The sequence below is a fragment of the Saccopteryx bilineata genome, chromosome 3, assembly GCF_036850765.1.
Source record: "Saccopteryx bilineata isolate mSacBil1 chromosome 3, mSacBil1_pri_phased_curated, whole genome shotgun sequence".
Classification (NCBI taxonomy): domain Eukaryota; kingdom Metazoa; phylum Chordata; class Mammalia; order Chiroptera; family Emballonuridae; genus Saccopteryx; species Saccopteryx bilineata.
Genome location: NC_089492.1, coordinates 313663696 through 313684202, shown reverse-complemented (window position 1 = coordinate 313684202; position 20507 = coordinate 313663696). Strand labels below are relative to the sequence as shown.

General features: G+C 52.5%; 2 protein-coding genes and 1 non-coding gene across 3 annotated transcripts in view; 1 reads left to right on the top strand and 2 right to left on the bottom strand.

Moving 5' to 3' along the window:
* The window catches only part of EXOC3L2 (exocyst complex component 3 like 2), a 136811-nt gene that overhangs the window by 100905 nt on the left and 15399 nt on the right, over window positions 1-20507 (bottom strand). The gene's annotated exons all lie outside the window — the stretch shown is intronic.
* On the bottom strand, window positions 20-19190 carry ERCC2 (ERCC excision repair 2, TFIIH core complex helicase subunit). The gene is made up of 23 exons (XM_066271799.1): window positions 19086-19190; window positions 18675-18774; window positions 15930-16007; window positions 15790-15852; window positions 15502-15615; window positions 11974-12090; window positions 11765-11881; window positions 11379-11502; window positions 11191-11287; window positions 10901-11034; window positions 10653-10821; window positions 9369-9487; window positions 6412-6481; window positions 6253-6322; window positions 6056-6157; window positions 4099-4162; window positions 3440-3561; window positions 1633-1725; window positions 1481-1553; window positions 1181-1251; window positions 910-1053; window positions 661-804; window positions 20-158 (listed from the first exon to the last, which is right to left on the bottom strand). The coding sequence occupies exons 1-23, from the start codon at window positions 19088-19090 to the stop codon at window positions 66-68; spliced, it is 2283 nt and encodes a 760-aa protein (XP_066127896.1). The 5' UTR covers window positions 19091-19190; the 3' UTR covers window positions 20-65.
* LOC136332674 (U6 spliceosomal RNA) lies at window positions 15057-15164 on the top strand. The gene has a single exon (XR_010730840.1). It is a non-coding gene; the product is annotated as a U6 spliceosomal RNA (small nuclear RNA).

Here is a 20507-nt window from a genome sequence, read left to right as displayed (position 1 = left end):
TGGGACCTGGCCAGGTAAGACTCCGGAGTCACCAGGAACACCTTTTATGGCCCTGCCCCCTCGGCCTATAGCTGCTGTGCAATCTGCTCGATCCTCCGCAGGGTCTCCTCCGACTCCAGCTGTTCCAGGCTGAGCAGGGACAGGCCCAGCTGATCCTCCTGGAGGGGAGGGACAAAGAAGGAGGGGTCAGCCAGGGGCTGGGAGACAGCTGCTGCACTTCCTCACACGCCCCCGCGAGGAAAGCGGGTCCATAGTGACAGGAGGCGGCTCGCACAGGAGCTACAGGACAGCAGGCTCGAATTTGGAAACACCGGCAGGACCAGGACACAGAGCACACTATCCCTGTAAGGAGATGGGGGGCGGGGGCAGCCAGACAGTGATGTCCAGGCTGGAGAAGGATCAGCCTCGCAGAGGCCCCGCCTGCCTGCTCACTCCAGTTCCGCCCTTATCCCCAGACTCCCACACGCCTGCTGGTCTGCACATGCTGGCGTCTGGAGCGCTCGACTCCCACCAGTTCCCAGGCCGGGCACGTGGGTGCACACAAACCTCTCTTTGTCAAGGGCAGGCTGGGGTTAGGGTGTGGGAAAAAAGACAAGAGACCTTCCTAGAGGAGGAACTTAGCTTGGCAGGGCGAAGGGAAGTGAGCCACCCGCAGCTCACCCTGTGGAATGGCTGCGCCATCTGCCTCAGAAAATACTTGGCCACCTGGACGCCCTCATCCACGGTCAGGTTGAGGTTGGCGTCCGTGAGGTGCTCCTGGATCCAGCGGGGCAGCTTCCCTCGCTTGTCCGCCCGGGCAAACCGCTTTGAGCAGGAGGAAGGGAAAGGGAAGGTGTCACCCTGCCCGGTCTCCACATCTGGACAATGATTGGGGGAATAGCCAGATTGGTGGGGTCCCTGAACCCGTACCTTGTCAGCAAAGATCATGAGGCCATAGTCTGTCTTGCCCCTGATGGCCCGACCTACACACTGGGCTGCGTGGCGCATGGCGTCGAAGGTGAGAAAGTCGTTCTCTCGGATCTGGAACTGGTCCCGCAGGTATTCCAGCCGCGCCTGTGAGGAGGGTGGGCAGCAGTCCCTAACTCCTGTCCCTCTGCATTCAGCCCCTTCCCGGCACAATGTCAGGCATGGGAGGACCCAAGAGAGACCCTAACATCCCATGACCCCAGGTGCTGCTCACCTTGAGAATGCGGCTCTGGGTGTAGACATAGGGGACACCAAACATGATGACGGCCCGCCCGAAGTGATGCACTGTGTGGGCAGGGGTGGCAGCAAGAGGGGTTACCAATGAGACCAGCTGGAGAGCGCCACCCTCCTGCCGCCAGGAGGGAGAAGAACGTGGGTGTGCTATGAGGGCCCCACCCAGGGGCGGGCAGGGGAGGCCCCTGGCGTACCCAGGCTGTGGGCGGCTCCCTGGGGGAGCAGAAATGGCCAGAGCTCCACGAAGGCCCTTGAGAAGGGGAGAGCCTAATCTACTCACCGAAGTCGATTCCCTCAGACACTTTGCCTCGAGCCACTGAGAGCAGGATGGCCCCACGGCCGTTCTCACAGGCCTGGGGGGGGGCAAGACAGCTGTGACCCCTCTCCAGCAGCTCTTTCAGCATCCTTCACCCCCTACCCCACTATGCACACCTCCTGGTACTTCTCCAGAGCGACACTGGTCTCAGCACCATCTTGGGTCTCAATAAAGAGCAGCTTGTTCCTCTGGATGTTTTCGAGGATACCCTGGGGAAGGACACCGGGCAGACCAGGTGTGGGTTGGCAAAGGGAGAATTAAGCTCACAGGTGTCCTGGCTAAACTCAGCTCTGCCCCGATTCCAGCCAACAGACCACTTCTCTCCCCAGCAGAGACTCGGGAGGGAGGGTGATGGTGATGGCGCTGGCCAGCCTCACTTCAAGAAAACCTGTGATCCTGGTAGGGAGCCAATCCCCACGCCCCTTCTTTCAAACAAGTGGGGCAGGCATATGGCTCAAATGGCCAATTGGGACACTACCTCCATCCCCCAGCCCATGGAGACGCTTATGTAGGCCAGGAAGAGCCCATCAGAGTCTGCCAGGAGACTTCATTTGTCACACTGTAATATATGCGTGACCAAGGACAGACACACAGACCAGTGGGACATAACAGAGGGTCTAGAAACACCCCCTCACAGATGGACACCTGTAATATTCAGTGGGGAGAGCTCTTTTCAATAAATGGGACTGGAGAAACTGGATTTCCATACAGGGAAAAACAACCCTGACTTCAACTTTATACCACACACACAGATGAGTCTGAGGTATTCGCACACCTAGATGTGGAAGCTAGAAATATAGAACTTTCTAGAAGGAAATACAGGCAACTATAACTTCATGACCTTGGGGCAGGACACAAAAGTCACTCCAGCTGTTGGCTCAGCAGCCCCTGTGTACAAAGAGCCTGTCTGAGGACAAAACCAAGGTCTTGGCAGTAAATGAGTGAGGCTTCCATCCACCATGCCCGGTGTTTGGATTGCCAAGATCACTTATCTCACCGGGACGCCTGCTTCACTCGCCGGAGAGCTAGGCGGGCCACGGGGCGCTCAGAAGCAGAAAAGACAGAGCAGCCCCATCTCCTACCCATGCCTGCCGCCGCCCAGTGCCTGGCTCCCCGTTTCCACAACGCGCCATCACTGCACCCACACACTCCCCAGTGCAGCCGCTCTGCCCTGAGTCTCTGTCCAGTCTTTTTTTTTTTTTTTTTACAGAGACAGAAAGTCAGAGAGAGGGATAGATAGGGACAGACAGGAACAGAGAGAGATGAGAAGCAACAATCATCAGTTTCTCATTGCAACCTTAGTTGTTCATTGCTTGCTTTCTCATATGTGCCTTGACCACGGGCCTTCAGCAGACCCAGTAACCCCTTGCTCGAGCCAGCGACCTTGGGTCCAAGCTGGTGAGCTTTGCTCAAACCAGATGAGCCTGTGCTCAAGCTGGCGACCTCGAGGTCTTGAACCTGGGTCCTCCGCATCCCAGTCCGACGCTCTATCCACTGCGCCACTGCCTGGTCAGGCTCTGTCTAGTCTTAATTCTCTAGAACCATTCTCTCACAGCACAGCACTCAGCGAGAGTCATGCCCGCTACCCAATGTCTCCACATCAAGCCATATATGCTGGGGCACAGACTCATGGTTTAACTCCCAAGGGAAACAAGGAACCAAGACTGTAGGGTGTGGCCATTTCTCCTGAGGTACACCTTTGAGGGAAGGGCGCACAGAGGCTGCTAATGCCTTAGTTCTTAACCTGGACATGGGTGGAGGGGGCAGAGGGGTATACACTATTTTCTAAACTGTTCATATGTCTTATACACTCTGTCACCTATGACACATCATGAGGTACAACGAATGAAGCCGACACAGGAGTAGAGCCAAGATCTGAGAAGCAAGGAGCCTTCCCGGTGCAGACAGTGGGCACAGGCGTACCTGTTCGTACCAGGAGGCCACGGTGCTCTCCATGTACTGGTAGCTGGTGAAGAAGGCCACAATGCCGTCGGGGACCACAGCAGACATCTCCAACAGGAGGTTTCCATAGTTCCGGATCACCGCTGCGGGGGGTCAAAGGTTGGACCCTCTGCGGGCCTGGGTCCTCTTCCCCACTCCCTATCAGCATTCCCATCTAATGCCTGGTTTTGAACTTGGGGTTCCTAGAAACCCCAATGAGCCATCTGTAATGCTGTTCACATACATATTCCACTTCTTCTTGCAGGCTGGTGGAGGACAGCACCCCCACCCCCCAAAATTAGGCACGGCCATGACTCGCCACAGCCAGTGACACGAGTGCAAAAGTGGTGGTGCGTCATTTCCAGGGGAGCATCTTTGTGAGCCAGGGTACAGTTCACCATAACCACCATGCTTCCTCCTGTCACATGTCACCACAGCAGTTATGTGCTTGATGGTGGGGTTCCCAGACAGGGGACAACTGGAAAGCCCCCACCAATCCATAATGCACATACCATAGGCAAGAAACAACCTCTATGTAAAGATACCTTGACTTGGGAGTATTGTTACAGCAGCAAGACTCAGGCCATACTGACTGATTAGTCTTTCCTACTGGAACCCAAACAAACCACTGGGCAGCATACCAATATCGTCCCGGGTCTCAAATTTGGAGCTGATGGCCACCTGATCGTTGCCACGGCCAATGATCTGGAGAGAGTGGGAGAGGTCACAATAAGCGACGCAGCAGCAGTCCCCAGATGTGAGTGCTGGTTGCCAGCTAGTGCTGTTCTAAGCTTTTTATAGACATGGTGTCACTGAATAAACCCTCAGCTTCCCTGTTATCTGTACTGCACAGGAAAGTGACCCAAGGCTCAGAAAAAGTGAATTGCCTGCCCAAGGTCACACAGTACATGAACAGCAGAGACGAACTAAACCCAAGTCTGCCCATATTCCTGACAAGCAAGTCCCTGCCAGCCAGCACCAGCCACCAGCCCGTCAGTTCCAAAACACTCCTCCACCCTGACCCTGCTGTCCACTGCTGCGCCCAACCCACCAGCACCCTCACAAAGCCATGCTGCAGTGCATGGTCAGCACCAGTGCACAACCCCAGAGAAACAGTTCCCAAAGCCACAACACTGAGAAGTCCAAGTAATTAAGTTTGGCACAAACTAATAGAGTAGTGAAGCCTGCTCTGCCCCGAGTCTATTCACAGTCCTGACTGATCTCCCTTTTTGACTCTAAAATGTTTCACTGCTGCCTGACCAGGTGGTGGCACAGTGGATAAAGCGTAGGTCTAGGACACTGAGGACCCAGGTCTGAAACCCGAGGTCACCAGCTTGAGCACGGGCTCATGTGGTATGAGCACAGGGTCGCCAGCCTGAGTGTGGTATCCTAGACCTGACCCCATGGTCACAGGCTTGAAGCCCAAGGTGGCTTGAGAAAGGGGTCACTTACTCAGCTGGAGCCCCCCCAGTCAAGGCACATATGAGAAAGCAATCAATAAACAACTAAGGTGTCACAACTATGAGTTGATGCTTCTCATCTCTTTCCCTTTCTGTCTGTTCCTTTTCCTCTCTCTAAAAAAAAATAATGTTTTGCTGCTGAAATCATGACTTTGCCCAGAGGATGCTGCTCAGATCCCATTGGGAGGGTTACACAGAATATGCCTTCTTTCTGTTTTTCTGTTTTTGAGAGAGAAAAAGACAGGCAGGGAGGGAGGGAGGGGGGGGGGAGGGAGAGAGAAAGGGAGGAAAGAGAATGAGAAGCATCAACTCACAGTTGCTTCCCTTGAGTTCACTGATTGTTTCTCATATGTGCCTGGATGATGGGGCGGCCTCAAGCCAGTGACCCCTTGCTTGAGCCAGCAACTCTGCACTCAAGCTGGTGACCTTGGGGTTCCAAACCTGGGACCTCAGCATTCCAGGGCAATACTCTATCCACTGTGCCACCACCTGTCAGGTGTCACACGCCTTGCTTCTTCCCTTTTACAAAAAGATTTTATTTATTGATTTTAGAGAGGTGGAGAGAGAGAGAGTGAGATTGTAGTTGCTTCTCCTATGTGCCTTGACCAGGCAAGCCCAGGGTTTCAAACCGGCGACCTCAGCATTCCAGATCAACACTCTATCCACTGCACCACCACAGGTCAAGCACCTTGTTTCTAAAGTCTGGGAAATTCTCAATTCTCAAACATGCCTGGTCTAACAGCTTCAGATGAAGAACCAATAGACCAAGTTATGATGCCCAATTTACAGAGAAGACTGACGCAGAGCAGGAAGGCCATTTACCAAGGTCACAACCAGACAATGAACGAGGCAAAGCCATGTTAACCAGGAGCCAGGCATCTTATACCCATTAGCTCACTCTCCTTTCCACTGCCTTAGGAGATCACAGAAGAGGCATTCCCATTTTATAGATGAGAAAACTAAGATGGGGGAAGCACGCCCGCAGGAAGCAGCAGCATCAAGCCCAGGTCTGTCTGCACCCAGAACCTGTGGCCTGAGCTGTAAGCTCTCCTGCCTGACACATGAAGGGAGCAGAGGGAGGAAAGACAGCCCCTCGCTTCCAGCTCCCTGCCCCATCTCCCAGCACTCTCCCACACACCATGGGGCACAGGCAGACCCGGGCTAGTGTCATGGTGAAGGTTGCCATGGTGACAGGGTGGAAGTCCAGGATCTTGGGGTAGATGTCCAGCGGGGACAGCGTCTGTAGTGGGGACAACAGGAGATCTCAGCAAGACTGGGAAGGAACCAGGAGGCCCCAGACAGGCTGGGGACTGGGGGGCAGAGAAGGGTCCTCACCCCTGATGTGATGATGACAGACTGGAAGCGCTCAAACACAGGTTTGATGGCCAGCGAGGCGTCCATGCAGCTGCGGGGAGCGGATGAGGGTGGTGAACGCCTGGTCAAGCGGCTGAGGCCCTGTCATCCATTCATACCCTCGCTGGGGTTAGGTCTCACCTGAAGTGCAGGACGGGGTTGGCAATGGTCGGGGTCCTGTCGTCAAAAGGCTCGATGATGATGGTGAACCCTACAGGGGGGCGGTGAGAATCCTGAGGTGCTAGTGGTAACCATGCCCTCTTGCCCAGTCCCCACCCCCATAGTAAAAGGGATCAGCCACCGGCAGCCTAAGCCTAAAACCCAGGTATCTGAGTCCAAAACACAGCCCCACCTGCCCGCTTCTCACCAGGAGCAACACCTGTGCAAACAGCCAGGGAGGATCTTGGGCAGAGACTGCCAAAGGTTCACTCCTCAGTCTCCCCCAGGGCCACCAGGGCCCACCCTGCCCCTCAAGCCTTCTCCTGTCTAAGCCATCAGGAGGCCATCCGCTCTGCCCCCACAGTCTATCTGCAATGTGACCACTTCCTCACCTGCTACCCAGGCCAGCAGCCATCACCTCCTGCCTAAACCGCTGTCGTCACCTCCTCAGTGAGCCCCCGGCTCCCGCCCGCCCGCCTCTGCTCCCTTCACAGCAGCCAGAGGGACCCTGTAAATTCCTGGGTCAGGTCACATCCCTTCCCTGCTCAAAAGGCCCTCACAGCTCCCCCCACCCCACCTGGGGTCCAGAATCGTCTCTGGGAACTTGCCTTTCTGACCACCTTTTCTCATTGCTCACAGGCCTCCTGCCTAACTTCTAAAGATGTATTTATTTATTTATTTGGGGGGGGGGGGAGAAGGGGGAGGAACAGGAAGCATTAACTCCCAAATGCGCCTTAACCAGGCAAGCCTGGGGTTTTGAACCAGCGACCTCATTAACTTTCTTTCTTTTTTTTTTTATAGAAATCTTTTTTTAAGTTTTTTTAAATTTTATTTATTCATTTTAGAGAGGAGAGAGAAAGGGAGAGAGAGAGACAGAGAGGGAGAGAGAGAGGAGAGACAGAGAGAGAAGGTGGGGAGGAGCTGGAAGCATCAACTCCCGTATGTGCCTTGACCAGGCAAGCCCAGGGTTTCGAACTGGCGACCTCAGCATTTCCAGGTCGACGCTTTATCCACTGCACCACCACAGGTCAGGCTCATTAACTTTCAATAACCACTAGGCTTACTCACACCAGGGCCTTTGGACTTGCTGACCCCACGGCCCAGAAAGCTTCCCAAAGCAGCTACCTCCATTTGGACTCAGCTCAAATTTCAGCCCCTCAGAAATGCCTTCCCTACTGCCCTGGCCACTGCAGGCCTGCTCCAACATGGCAACCTATTTGTTTCTCAGGAAAACAATCACTTTCTGGAATTCTCTTCCTTGTTTGTTTGTGTCTTTGCTACCAATTCTTTCCCTCTAGGATATAAGTTCCAAGAGGTCAGGAATGACCTTCTTGGTTCCTGCAGCCTCCCTAGTGCTGGGCCTGGCCTGTTTCAAACAAAGAGATAAATGAATTCACATATTCAATTTCACTTAGTAAAACAAAACAAAACAAACATCAAGTCCTCTGTGCCTAGCCCTGTGCTGGGGACACAGCAGTGACCAACCAAGATAGTTCTAGCCCAGCCCTCTCAGGGCTCACAGTTCAGTGATGGGGACACTGACCTGTCCACAGTGATCAGAAAGGTAGGACTGGGACAGGAAAGCCCAGGAGAGGGGGCCAGACCCTGCATGGAAGTCAGAGAGAGCTTCATGGAGGAAGGAACATCTCTACTAAGCCAGGAGCTGAAGGATGAGGAGGTGGCTGGGGGCTAAGCAGGATGGGAAAAGTGTTCAGGTAAAAGAAAGTAAGGTGTTGGCAGGTGGGGCAATGGGGCGAGGAGAAAAGACAGCCCAAACGGGCAGTCAGCATGGGACAGGGAATGGATGCAGAAGGGAGCTTCCAGTGGGATTTGAGGTGATTGGCCCTGGGGTAGGGGAATGGACTCTCTGTCCTGCCAAGACAGGGCCCAGCTGCAGGACATAAGGCAGGCCTGACCTGGTTTCCTGGATAGAGGAGTGATCCCTGGGGATCAGACTGAGCCCTGGGCCAGCTTACAGCTGAGGAAGGGGAGGGGATGCTGACGGATAAAGGCAACAGAGCCTCTGGAACCTCCCCTCTCCCTGACAAGGTGGGAATCTGAGCATCTTCCTCAACTCCCCCCACCCATGTGGCCCACAGCCAGGCACCAAGTCCCGGCCTCTTTACCTCCACCTCTCCACCCCTCCCTTTCTCTCATCCAGTCCTGGCCCAGGCTCCATCTATCCTGCCCCTAGTCCCTGTAAGAAGACTCTTTCCAGCCTGACCAGGTGGTGGTGCAGTGGATACAGCGTGAGACTAGGATGCAGAGGACCCAGGTTCAAGACCCCCGAGGTCGCCAGCTTGAGCACAGGCTCATCTGGTTTGAGCAAAAGCTCACCACCTTGGACCCAAGGTCGCTGGCTCAAGAAAGGGGTTACTCGGTCTGCTGAAGGCCTGTGGTCAAGGCACGTATGAGAAAGCAATCAATGAACAACTAAGGTGTCACACGAAAAACTGATGATTGATGCTTCTCATCTCTCTCGGTTCCTGTCTGTCTGTCCCTATCTATCCCTCTCTCCGACTCTCTGTCCCTATATAAAAAAAAAAAAAAAAAAAAAAAAAAAGAAGACTCTGTTCTCGCCTCTCCTTGCTCAGAACCTGCCATGGCTCTCCAGTGCCAACAGGAAGAGAACGACCAAGTCCTCAGCACAGGCTAAGTGTGAGCCGACCCCACAGAACTTCTCTGGCCTCATCTCGTTCCACCGCCGGTCCCATCCTTCTCCTCTCTGCAGCCAAGGGAGCCTCTGAAAACACAGACCTGAGCACGAGGCTCGCTCACTCAAAACTACTGGTGGCTCCCCAGTGCCCTCAAAGCCCGAACTCCTGAGCCCAGCTTTACAAGGTCCTGGGTGTCCAAATCCCAGACAACCCTCCAGCCTCCACTGTGATCCCGATTCCCGCTGCTAGGGGCCGGGCAGAGGCAGGAAGAGGTGCACTTACCCTTGGCGTAGGTGCTGACCAGGGTGGCAAAGTTAGCGAGGAGGGTAAGGGGGGAGAAGTCGGCGAGGTCGGTGATCTCCAAGGTGTGCAGGAGGGAGCGGAGGCGTTCGGCACAGAATCTGGTGGGGAGGCCAGACAGGGTTTGGGGGTCGTGGGAAGTAGAGGACCAACAGCGCCTCCACTGTTGTCAGAGCGCATGGTCATGCATCTGTTTCCACAGGTGACTGGGTGCTCAGTGAGGGCGGGGATGGGGCTGTTTCAGTCACCTCTGTGTCTGCACACAGTACAAATGGACATCAGGAAGAGCTGACTGCACGATGGCACTCAATGCAGTAGTCATACACCAGTCATGTGATCACGTCACACAGGGTCATATAATCCCATATATTGGTTCTTGGTCAAAATGAGAGATCCACAGCCATGTCTAGAACCCCAGTCACAGGATTCCTGCACAGCTACATGTCACACACTTCTACCTGGAACCTCATACCGTCTCAGCCACATTGGGCCACCCTGCACCACACACAGCGTCCTAGTCCCACATGCTCACACACACCCTCAGTCTCACACTGTGTCACATTCAGGTCCACACAAAGCCATCCAGCCATAATCGGGCTTGAGGCTCTCATCCCCTGGGGACTGGTCATGGAGCAGGATTTCCAGGCTCCAGAGTTTAAAACCTGACTCCTGAATGTCATTTCCTCACATCTGCCTTCTGTTCCCGATGCCCACCCTACCTCCAGGCTGGACTGGGTTTCCCCTCTGGGCTTCCCCATGCCAGCCCTGCCCGCTCTGGTTTGTCCCTGTCAGGAGATGGGCCTGTCTCCCCACTAGGCTGTGAGCCCAGAGGGCAGGGTCAGGGCTGTCTCGGTCATCACTGTGACTCCAGCACGAAGCAGGCAATCGGGAAACATGTCTGCCCTCATAAGCCTCCCCTGTGGGGCAGACAGGCAAAGCTCCACCCCTCAGAGGCAGAGCAGATGGGGCTCGTCAGGAGCCCCTTCTCCGACCGCTCTCATCTGTCCTGTGGCCTGGAGTGGAAATAGCTCTCAGCTCCTGCAAGTACTCCTGCTGTCTCCTCCGCACTGTCCAGCCCTCTGCTGTCAGGCCCCGCCCAACACAGGGACCCAGGACCAGCTCTGACCTTGCCCTTGGACCTGCCTGTGTCATGCACGTTCCCCTTGCCCCTCCCTCCTGACACTGGCAACATGGTGACCCCAAGCCACAGGTGCAGAGGGCAAGACTGCAGGCAGGGACCGACCCCCCAGCTGTGTGGGGCCGCACCTGAGGGGCTTGCGCTGGATGCACACGCGCTGGGCCAGGTCGCTCAGGAAGGCGGGCGGGCTCTCCTGCGCCACATGCTGCACGCGCAGGCGACACTTGACGTACTCCAGCAACCGCCGCAGGAAGCCCAGGAAGTGCTCGGCCGTGCGGATGGAGCCCGGTACAGCCTCTGCAAGGAGAAGGCTCAGCTGCCATGCCGTGGGCAGAGTGTGGGGCAGGGAGCCGGCTGAGGCAGGGCAGCCGCTTACCCTGCAGCACCTCGTCGGGCAGCACAGGGTTGGCCAGGTGGGCGTCAGTCTCCCGGGCGGCACTGGCCTCCCGCAACCCCTCCACAAGGCGCCGGTACTCATCCCGCAGACGCTGCTCGTCTGTCTCCTTGATCCTGTGGGGAAACAGGGTGTAGGAAGAGTGGGGGATGCCTGTGGGGACACTCGGGACAGGGCTGGTGTCCCTGGAAGTAGGTCAGGGTAAGAACAGGGACTAAGGAGGGGCAGGGGCCAGGCGGGCACCCGGGTCTACCAGCTGCCCACACCCGCACCTGAGCACTGTCTTCTGCAGGGTCTCCAGGTTGCTCTGGCACCTGTCGAGGGTCCGGCGGGTAAGGTTGACACTCATGGAGTCGATGCAGACATTGTCTAGAGAGGAGAGGGGAGGGCTGGGCTCAGGCAGGCAGGGACTGGGTGGCAGTCTGAGGGGCGGGCATCACCTCCTTGGCCCCCTCCTCACCAATGTTGTGGGCCTCATCGAAGACCACAACAGCCTTGCGGGCCAGCTCCTTGGACACCAGGTCTGCAATCTTGGGGTCCAGGAGGTAGTGGTAGCTATAAACCACCACGTTGGCATGCAGGATCTGGGGGATGAGGAGGGGAGGGTAATCCCTGAACCCTGCCACCTCCCACATGCCCACACGACCACATCACCTCCGCACAGCCCCACAGAGGTGAGGCAAGGCCGGCCAGACAGACAAGACACGGGTGAGGCAAGGACAGACACAACCAAGGCACAAAAATAAGCAAGTTGACAGAGAGACAGACAGACACAGGCCATCAAACGGGTAGGCAGCCTGTAACCCTCACACACACCCTCTGCCCACTGCCTGTCAGCCTCCTCACCGAGTAGCGGGCAAGGAAGTATGGGCACCAGCCCTGGCGCCGCCCCACGGCCTTCAGGTCATCCAGGTTGTAAATGCCAGCAGGGAGGGGCACCTGGCGCCCATGAACATCAAACTCCTGGGAGGAGCAAGAGGGTGCCCGGGGGTCAGGGAGGTGGGCTGTCACAAACGGTCTGCCCTGCCCTCTCTTAGCCCTGTCCTGGCAAGCACCTCGTAGAAGCGGCAGTGGGGCAGGCTGCGGTCCTGCTGGTACTGCGCCCGCACGTAGGAGGCGGTGAGGCTGTGGCATTTTCCATCGACGTCCTTCCCAAAGCGCAGAGGCGTCACCTAGGGAGCAGGGGGGAGGGTGCGTCTCAGCTGGAACCTGGGACTATACATCTCACTACTGGGTGGGACGGAGGCTGTCCTGTCTGGGCTGAGACGAGGGGATTTTGGAAACCTCAAACATCAACCTGTTTCAATAATAAACAGTTAAAACTCTTGGGAACTTACTGCAGGGGTGCAAGAGTGGCAAAATTGTTACTTTTTTTTTTAAGTTAAAGAATTATAACCCTGTGCCAGCCTCTCTCTGTGGTCTGTGTTCCACATGGGTTCAGGCAGACAGAGGACCAACTGATTGCATTTTGAGTGACATTGTGCAGTGGCGAAGCTGAGTATTGCCATGGCATGAGGTGAAGTAAAATTGTTACTCTTAAATTATTACCTCAAGTTTAAGCCCTGGCCCTGGCTGGACAGCTCCCTTGGTTAGAGTGTTGTCCAGAAGGGCAGAGGTTGTTGGTTTGATCTCTGGTCAGGGCACATACAGGAACAGATTGATATTCCTGTCTCTTTCTTCCTCTCACCCTTCCTCTCTCTAAACTCAATAAAAATGTTTTAAAGTGATAAAATAAAATGTTAAGCTCTATATACAATGGAGTATCATTCAGCCATGAAAAAGAAATCTTGTCATTTGCAACAAGATGGATGGACCTTCAAGGTATATGCTAAGCGAAACAAGTCATACAGAGAAAGACCTCACTTACATATAAAATCTTAAAAAAAAAATGGAAAGAAAATTTAGCCCTTGCTGGTGGCTCAGTGGATAGAGTATCTGCCTGGCATATGGACGTCCCGGGTTTGATTCCCGGTCAGAGCACACAAGAGAAGCAACCATCTGTTTCTCTTCCCCTCTTGTATCCAGTGGCTCGACTGGTTTGAGCATGGGCCCCAGGCACTAAGGATAGCTCAGTTGGTCCAAGTACATCCGCCTCAGGCACTAAAAATAGCTTGGTATTCGAGAATTGGCCCCACATGGGGTTGCCAGGTGGATCCTGGTCAGGGCACATGCAGGAGTCTATCTCATTATCTCCCCTCCTCTCTAAAAAAAAAGAAAAAAGAAAAGGAAAAAAGAAACAGTTAAGCTCATAGGTACAGAGAAGAGACTGATAGTTGCCAGAGGTAGGATTGGGGGGGGGGGGTGAAATAGCTGAAGGCAGTCAAAAGGTACAAACTTTTAAGTTATAAAATAAATAAGACCTGGGGATACAATGTAGAGCATGGTGACTGGAGTTAATGTTGTACTGCATATTTGAAAGTTACCGAGAGAACAGATCTTTTTTTTGTGTGTGACAGAGACAAAGAGTCAAAGAGAGGGACAGATAGGAACAGACAGGAAGGGAGAGAGATGAGAAGCATCAATTCTTTGTTGTGGCTCCTTAGTTGTTCATTAATTGCTTTCTCATATGTGCCTTGACCAGGGGGCTACAACAGACCAAGTGACCCCTTGCTCAAGCCAGCAACAACCTTGGGCTCAAGCCAGCGACTTCTGGGCTCAATCCAGCAACCATGGGGTCATGTCTATGATCCCACGCTCAAGCTGGCAACCCCACATTCAAGCTGGTGAGCCGCACTAAAGCTGGATGAGCCCTGAGCTCAATCTGGGGACTTTAGAGTTTCGAACCTGGGTCCTCTGTGTCCCAGTCCGACACTCTATCCACTGCGCCACAGCCTAGTCAGGCAAGAATAGATCTTAAAGAGTTCACATCACAAGAAAAAAACATTTTTACAATTATGTAAGGTGACAGATATTAACTAGACTTATTGTAGTAATCATTCTGCAGTGCATACAAATATCAAATCATGTTGGACACCTGAAACTAGTATTTCAATTATACCTCAAAAAAGAAAAAAGAAAAGAAACAGTAAGCCTTGAGGATTCTTTAGCATGTAGATTAACGATAACTGCTTAATCTTTTAAAATGCATGACGTCTAGGGCCTTGAAGAATGAGAAGAGGATCTGATTACCTGACAAACTGCCATGCCCTTGCCCCACTCTGTACCCTCCAAGGCTCTGGTGCTGACACCATCACAGCCCAGGGTTGCCTTTCCCCAAAACAAAACCTTTTCCTTCACCAAAGGGAAGGGTCTGAGGTGGTCAACCCTTCACTCTCCCTTTCCCATCTTATTAGTAACCAAGGCCTGTGCTACTTCTCTTTAATCATCATCCATCATATGTACTATTTCTCATATATTCTTACAAATAATATTATAGAATATATATTCCATGAGAGACCACACGTAAAATGCTTAGAACAGTGTCTGATGCACAGTGAGCCCTGTGGTTCTGTAACATAATTTAAAAATAATAACTAATAGCCTGACCAGGTGGTGGCACAGTGGATAGAACATCAGCCTGGGATGCTGAGGACCCAGGTTTGAAACCCCGAGGTCACAGGCTTGAGCGTGGGATCACAGACTTGACCCATGGTCGTTGGCTTAAAGCAAAGTCACTGGCTTGAGCAAAGGGTCACTGGCTTGGCTGGAGTCCCCCGGCCAAGGCACATATGAGAAAGCAATCAATGAATAATTAAGGTTGCCACAACTATGAGTTGATGCTTCTCATCTCTCTGTCTCTTCCTGTCTGTCCCTGTCTGTTCCTCCCTTTCTTCTTGCGCTAAAATATTAAAAACAACAATAACAACTAATAGCCCTAGCTAGATAGCTCTGTTGGCTAGAGCATCATCCTGAAGCACAGAGGTTGCTGGTTAAATCCCCAATCAGGGCACAGAAAGGAATAGCTTGATGTTCCTCTCTCTCTCTTTCCCTTCCTCTCTCCCTAAAATCAATAAATAAAAATTTTTTAAAAATAACAATATTCTATGTATTGTATATCAATTAATATCATGACATTGTCTAATATTCTTTTAGCTCCTTATACATGCTAAGGGCTACACCTGCATTATCTCACGTATTCTTACCCACAACCATTTGAAGCAGGTACTTAGTTATTCTCGTTTTACAAAAAGAAAACTGGGTGCTCGCTTTGGCAGCACATATACTAAAAATTGGAACGATACAGAGAAGATTAGCATGGCCCCTGCGCAAGGATGACACGCAAATTCGTGAAGCGTTTCATAAAAAAAAAAAAAAAAGAAAGAAAAAGAAAACTGGGGTCCAGACTACAGAAATCACCTATCCAAGTGTATACAACTAGTAAATTTCAGAGCCAGGAAATCAGGCCTGTTAGACTCTAAGAAGTCCCTTTTTAACCTGTTTCAGGATGCAGGGAAAGGAGGAAGGCTCCCTCGAGGAGGTGTGTTGCCTCGGCCATGAATGATGAGTCAAATTTGACCAGTGAAAAGAGAATTCTGTGCATGGCCCCTGCAAATTCCCCAAGAGGTCTGGCGGAGTACTCCTGGTTAGATGGAACAGTTTCCTTAGTTCCAGGGCTTAGGGCAAGGGGAGGAATGAACATTCACCTCAGGATGAATACACAGGTTCTTCCGAGAGCTCAGAGCCAGCCCCAAAAAAGGCAGCTTCTCGTCGTCCTGCTTCTCATAGAAGTTGAGTAACTTCCGAAGCTCTTCAATCACCTGTGCCAGTCAAGGAGGGAGGGGACTTGGCCTCATTGGAAGCACAAGTCCCTGCCCAGCCCGACCTTCCCCAAGGTCCCCACTCACCCCCCCCCCAAGCTGCGATGACAACTACGAAGAGGACTAGTGAGGTCCAGGTTAAGTGGGGGAACGCGAGGACTAGCCCCAGCTCACCTTCTCAATCTCGGGCACTGTCCTTGAGCAGTAGATGAGTTTAGTCACCTCCAGTGGATATGCCTGCCAACAACAATGAGCTCAGCACCTGTCAGACCCCCATTCCACTTTCCCCTCCACAGGCCCAGTGGGTCACTTACCCGCTGGTATGCCATGATCAGGGCCAACAGGGACACTGTCTTCCCAGTGCCTGAGGGCATCTCCAGGACTCCATGACCCTGTGTGTTAGGAGTGAGAGAAACAAGACACAATCTCTCAGAACTTCAGGGGCAAAAACTCTGGCAACATTCTCCTCCTAAATGTCACCATCTTGGAATGGCAGGACAACATAACAATTGCAAATCTAGGCCCCAGGAGCAGTGGGTTTGAATCCCACTTCTGTCACTTCTTTGTTGAGTGGTCTTTGGCAAGTGCTTTCCCTTCCCTGGCATCAGTATCATCATCTCTAAAATGGGGCCAGTGCCGGACCAGGCGGTGGTGCAATGAAGAGCATTGGCCTGGGACGCTGAGGACCCAGGTTTGAAATCCCGAGGTCATTGGCTTGAGCGGAGGATAGCTGGCTTGAGCATGGAATCATAGACTACGGTCATTGGCTTGAGCCCAAAGGTCGCTGGCTTGACCAAGGGGTCACTGGCTCAGCTGGAGCCCACCCCCACCACCGGTCAAGGCATGTATGAGAAAGCAATCAATGAACAACTAAGATGTCACAACTATGAGGTGATACTTCTCATCTCTCTCCCTGTCTCTGTCCCTGTCTGTGCTCCCCCCCAAAAAAAACAAAAACAAAATAAAATGGGGATAATGCCTGACCTGTGGTGGTCCAGTGGATAGAGTGCCAGCCTGGAACACTAAGGTTGCCAGTTCAAAACCCTGGCCTTGCCAGACCAGACAGTAGTGCAGTGGACAGAGCGTCGGACTAGGATGCAGAGGACCCAGGTTCAAAACCCTGAGGTCGTCGGCGTAAGTGCAGGTTCACCAGTTTGAGCACAGGATCTCTGGCTTGAGTGTGGGATCACGGACATGACCCCATGGTCACTGGCTTGAAGCCCAAGGTCCCTGGCTTGAGCGAGGGGTCACTCAGTCTGCTGTAGCCCCCCGGTTAAGGCATATATGAGAAAGCAATCAATGAACAACTAAGAAAGAAGCTGCAACGAAGAATTGATGCTTCTCATCTCTCTCCCTTCCTGTCTGTCTGTCCCTATCTGTTCCTCTCTTTTTCTCTTTCTCTATCAAAAAACAAAACAAAACAAAACCCTGGCCTTGCTGCCCAGTCAAGGCACAAACAACAAGCAGTCAATGAACAACTAACGTGAAGCACCCATGAGTGGACCAATGAGTGGATACATCTCATTCCTCCCCCTATCCCAGTCTCTGTGTGTAAAATCAATAAATAAAATCTTTAAAAAATAAAATGGGGCTAAAGTAGCCTGACCTCTGGTGGCGCAGTGGATAAAGCGTCGACCTGGGAACACTGAGGTTGCGCCAGTTCAAAACCCTGCACATGTCTGGTCAAGGCACATATGGGAGTTGATGCTTCCTGCTCCTCCCCCCTTTCTCTCTCTCTCTCTCCCCCCCTCCTCTCTAAAATGAATAAATAAATAAATAAATCTTTAAAAAATAAATTAAAAAAATGGGGGCCTGACCTGTGGTGGCGCAGTGGATAAAGCATCGACCTGGAAATGCTGAGGTCGCCGGTTCAAAACCCTGGGCTTGCCTGGTCAAGGCACATATGGGAGTTGATGCTTCCAGCTCCTCCCCCCCTTCTCTCTCTCTGTCTCTCCTCTCTCTCTCTCTCCCTCTCCTCTCTAAAAAAATGAATAAATAAAAAAAATTTTTTTAATTAAAAAAATAAAATAAAATGGGGTTGACTGACCACAGTCGCACAGTGGATAGAGTGGTGGACTGGGACACAGAGGACCCAAGTTTGAAACCCTGAGGTCACCAGCTTGAGAATAGGCTCAATAGCTTGAGTGTGGGATCACAGACATGACCCCATGGTCGGTAGCTTGAAGCCCAAGGTCGCTGGCTTCAGCAAGGGGTCACTCGCTCTGCTGTAGGCCCCCAGTCAAGGCACATATGAGAAAGCTAAGGAGCTAGCTGCAACAAAGAACTGATGCTTCTCATCTCTCTCCCTCCTGTCTATCTATCCCTTTCTCTGATTCTCTCTCTCTCTCTCAAAAATAATAAGTGGGGCTAATAAGCTCCAATGACAAATTGTATCTGATATATAGTGAGTCCTTTTTCTTTTAATTTAGCAAGCCCTTCCACAGTACTTACTCTACCTGGCACTATCTCTCACATCAGGGTTTGTCAACTTTGCCTGTCTTGACATTTAGATGAGATAATACTTGGTTGTGCTGGGCTGTCCTGCGCATTGTAAGATGTTTTGCAGAATCTACTTTCTAGATGCCAGCAGTATTCCCACTTCACCAGTGTGTCAAGCAGGAATGTCTCCAGGCATTGCTGAATGTCCTTTGGGCGTCAAAATCATCTCCAGTTGAGAACTTCTACCTACTTAGTGAATCAACTTATGCAACCCTCATTTTAAATTAACCTCTGAGAAGGTGCTGTTACTACGCCCATTTTTCAGAGGCGAAAACTATGGAACAAGGAGGTTAAGAGATTTACCCAAGCGCACAGCTGTGGATCCAGAGTTCCAACTCAGGCTCTATACCCAAATTCTGTATATTCCTATATATACTCACCCCAAATTCTATATATTCCTACCCATGGAGCAGCTAGCTTTTGATAAATGCCAGCTGCTGTTACTAACTACTATTATTGTAGCTAACAGGAGGTTTGGGACTGCTGGCGGGTTTCTCGGCTCAGCCGCCCGTGCGGCAGCCCCGTGTGTCGGTGGGCAGAGGCGGGCGGGGGCCACGCACCTTGGCGTCCAGCGTGCGTTTGAGCTCCAGCATGTAGGAGAACTGCTCCGGGTAGATGTAGTCGTAGGGGAAGTACACCAGCAGCCCGTCCACGTTGAGCCTGGCGGCGGGGGCTGCCTGGTCAGGCCCGCATCCCCTCAGCCCCTCGCCAGCACTCCCCCCCGCTCCCCAGTGGTCGGGCCGAGCCCGCGGGGCCCCCGGAAGTCCCCCAGCCCCCCAGGAGTCTCTGGGTGCCCTCGGTATCTCCCCGCTGCCCATCCCCGTTACCGCACCGTGAGTGCTTGCGGCTATCCCCACCCCGCCCCTTCAGTCGCCCCTCGCCCCGCTTGGGCCCCGAGCGCGCCCACGGGTGCCCCCATCCTCCAGGACCCCGAGCCCGCTGGACAGCCGAGAACCCCTGCCCCCTCTCACTTCATGGCGCCGGCGGCAACTAGAAGCCCGGTCAACCCGCCCCCCGTCGTGAATATTCAGGAAGGCAGGATCCGTGGGGCGTCCTCTAGGCCGCCTCCACCTGCTTCAAGGCATCATTGGCTAAACGTGCCCGTCACTCCACGAGGGTGGAGCCAATTGGGATACTGCGCGTGCGCACGGCATTGCGGGGGGCGGGCTCCTGGGACAGGCTGTTCCTGAGGCGTCGCTGGGAACCGCGGAAGACCGAGAGCAAAACATGGGAGGAAAAGACCGAGAAAACAGATCCCATTCATTAAGATTAGGTCGGCCCTGGCCGGTGGCTCAGTGGTAGAGCGTCGGCCTGGCGTGCGGAAGTCCCGGATTCGATTCCTGGCCAGGGCACACAGGAGAGGCGCCCATCTGCTTCTCCACCTCTCCCTCTCTCTTCCCCTCCCGCAGCCAAGGCGCTAGAGTGGCCCTGGGAATGCCGGGTGGATCCCCGTGGGGCGCATGCGGGAGACTGTCTGACTGCCTCCCCGTTTCCAGCTTCAGAAAAATACAAAAAAAAAAAAAGGATTAGGTCTTCAGGAGTATCTCCAGGAGTAGCTAAGAGAGTCTAAGGGAAATGACAGGGAGGGACCCCTTTGAGGCCCACGAGTTAAGAACGGCCTCACTCTATCAAACAAACACGCACTTATAAAATACCTGCTGTGTCTTGACCGTCTCCGGGATAAATAACTCCTTTCATTTCTTGAGTTCTTAGTATTTGCGATACTGTTTATTTTTTTTATTTTTTTTTTGAGAGAGAGAAACATAACACTGGGGAACAAAATTTTTGTGCATCCACAAAAACACTTGTTCATACCTAATTTGAGTGTGCTGATCTCAAATCTGACATTAGTTTTTCTCTATAAGCTACAGGTTTTTTTGCAATTCAAGATTTTAGGTTTTTATCTTATTGTAAAATTTTCAACATTTAGTTTTTTTGTTTTTTTTCACAGATGATCTCATTATAATCATGATTATAACTCTATAAGATACATGTAACTTTACTATCCCCATTGTATAGATTTGGAAACTGAAGCACAAAGGCTGCTTTTGAGATTTTTATAGGTTGACTCCTCACCTGTGCCATACCGCCTCTATAAACCTTGGATTTGTCCTTAAGTAAGGTTAATTTGGTTTATTTATGGGTGTTTTCTTCAATCTCCAGTGTTTCTCTCTCTCTCTTTCTTTTTCTTTAACAGAGACAGAGAAAGAGACAGATAGGGGCAGACAGACAGGAAGGGAGAGAGATGAAAAGCATCAATTCTTTGTTGCAGTATCTTAGTTGTTCATTGATTGTTTTTTCATATGTGCCTTGACCAGGGGCTATAGCAGAGCGAGTGACCCCTTGATAGAGCCAGCAACCTTGGGCTCAAGCTGGTGAGCCTTGCTCAAACC

What these genes read in the sequence shown, in the direction of transcription:
- ERCC2 (XM_066271799.1), bottom strand. An exon ending in CTGCAGAAGACAGTGCTCAG is followed by an intron (nt 11,035 to 11,190) that starts GTGCGGGTGTGG and finishes GTTTCCCCACAG; the next exon opens with GATCAAGGAGACAGACGAGC. An exon ending in GCCCGACGAGGTGCTGCAGG is followed by an intron (nt 10,822 to 10,900) that starts GTAAGCGGCTGC and finishes TTCTCCTTGCAG; the next exon opens with AGGCTGTACCGGGCTCCATC.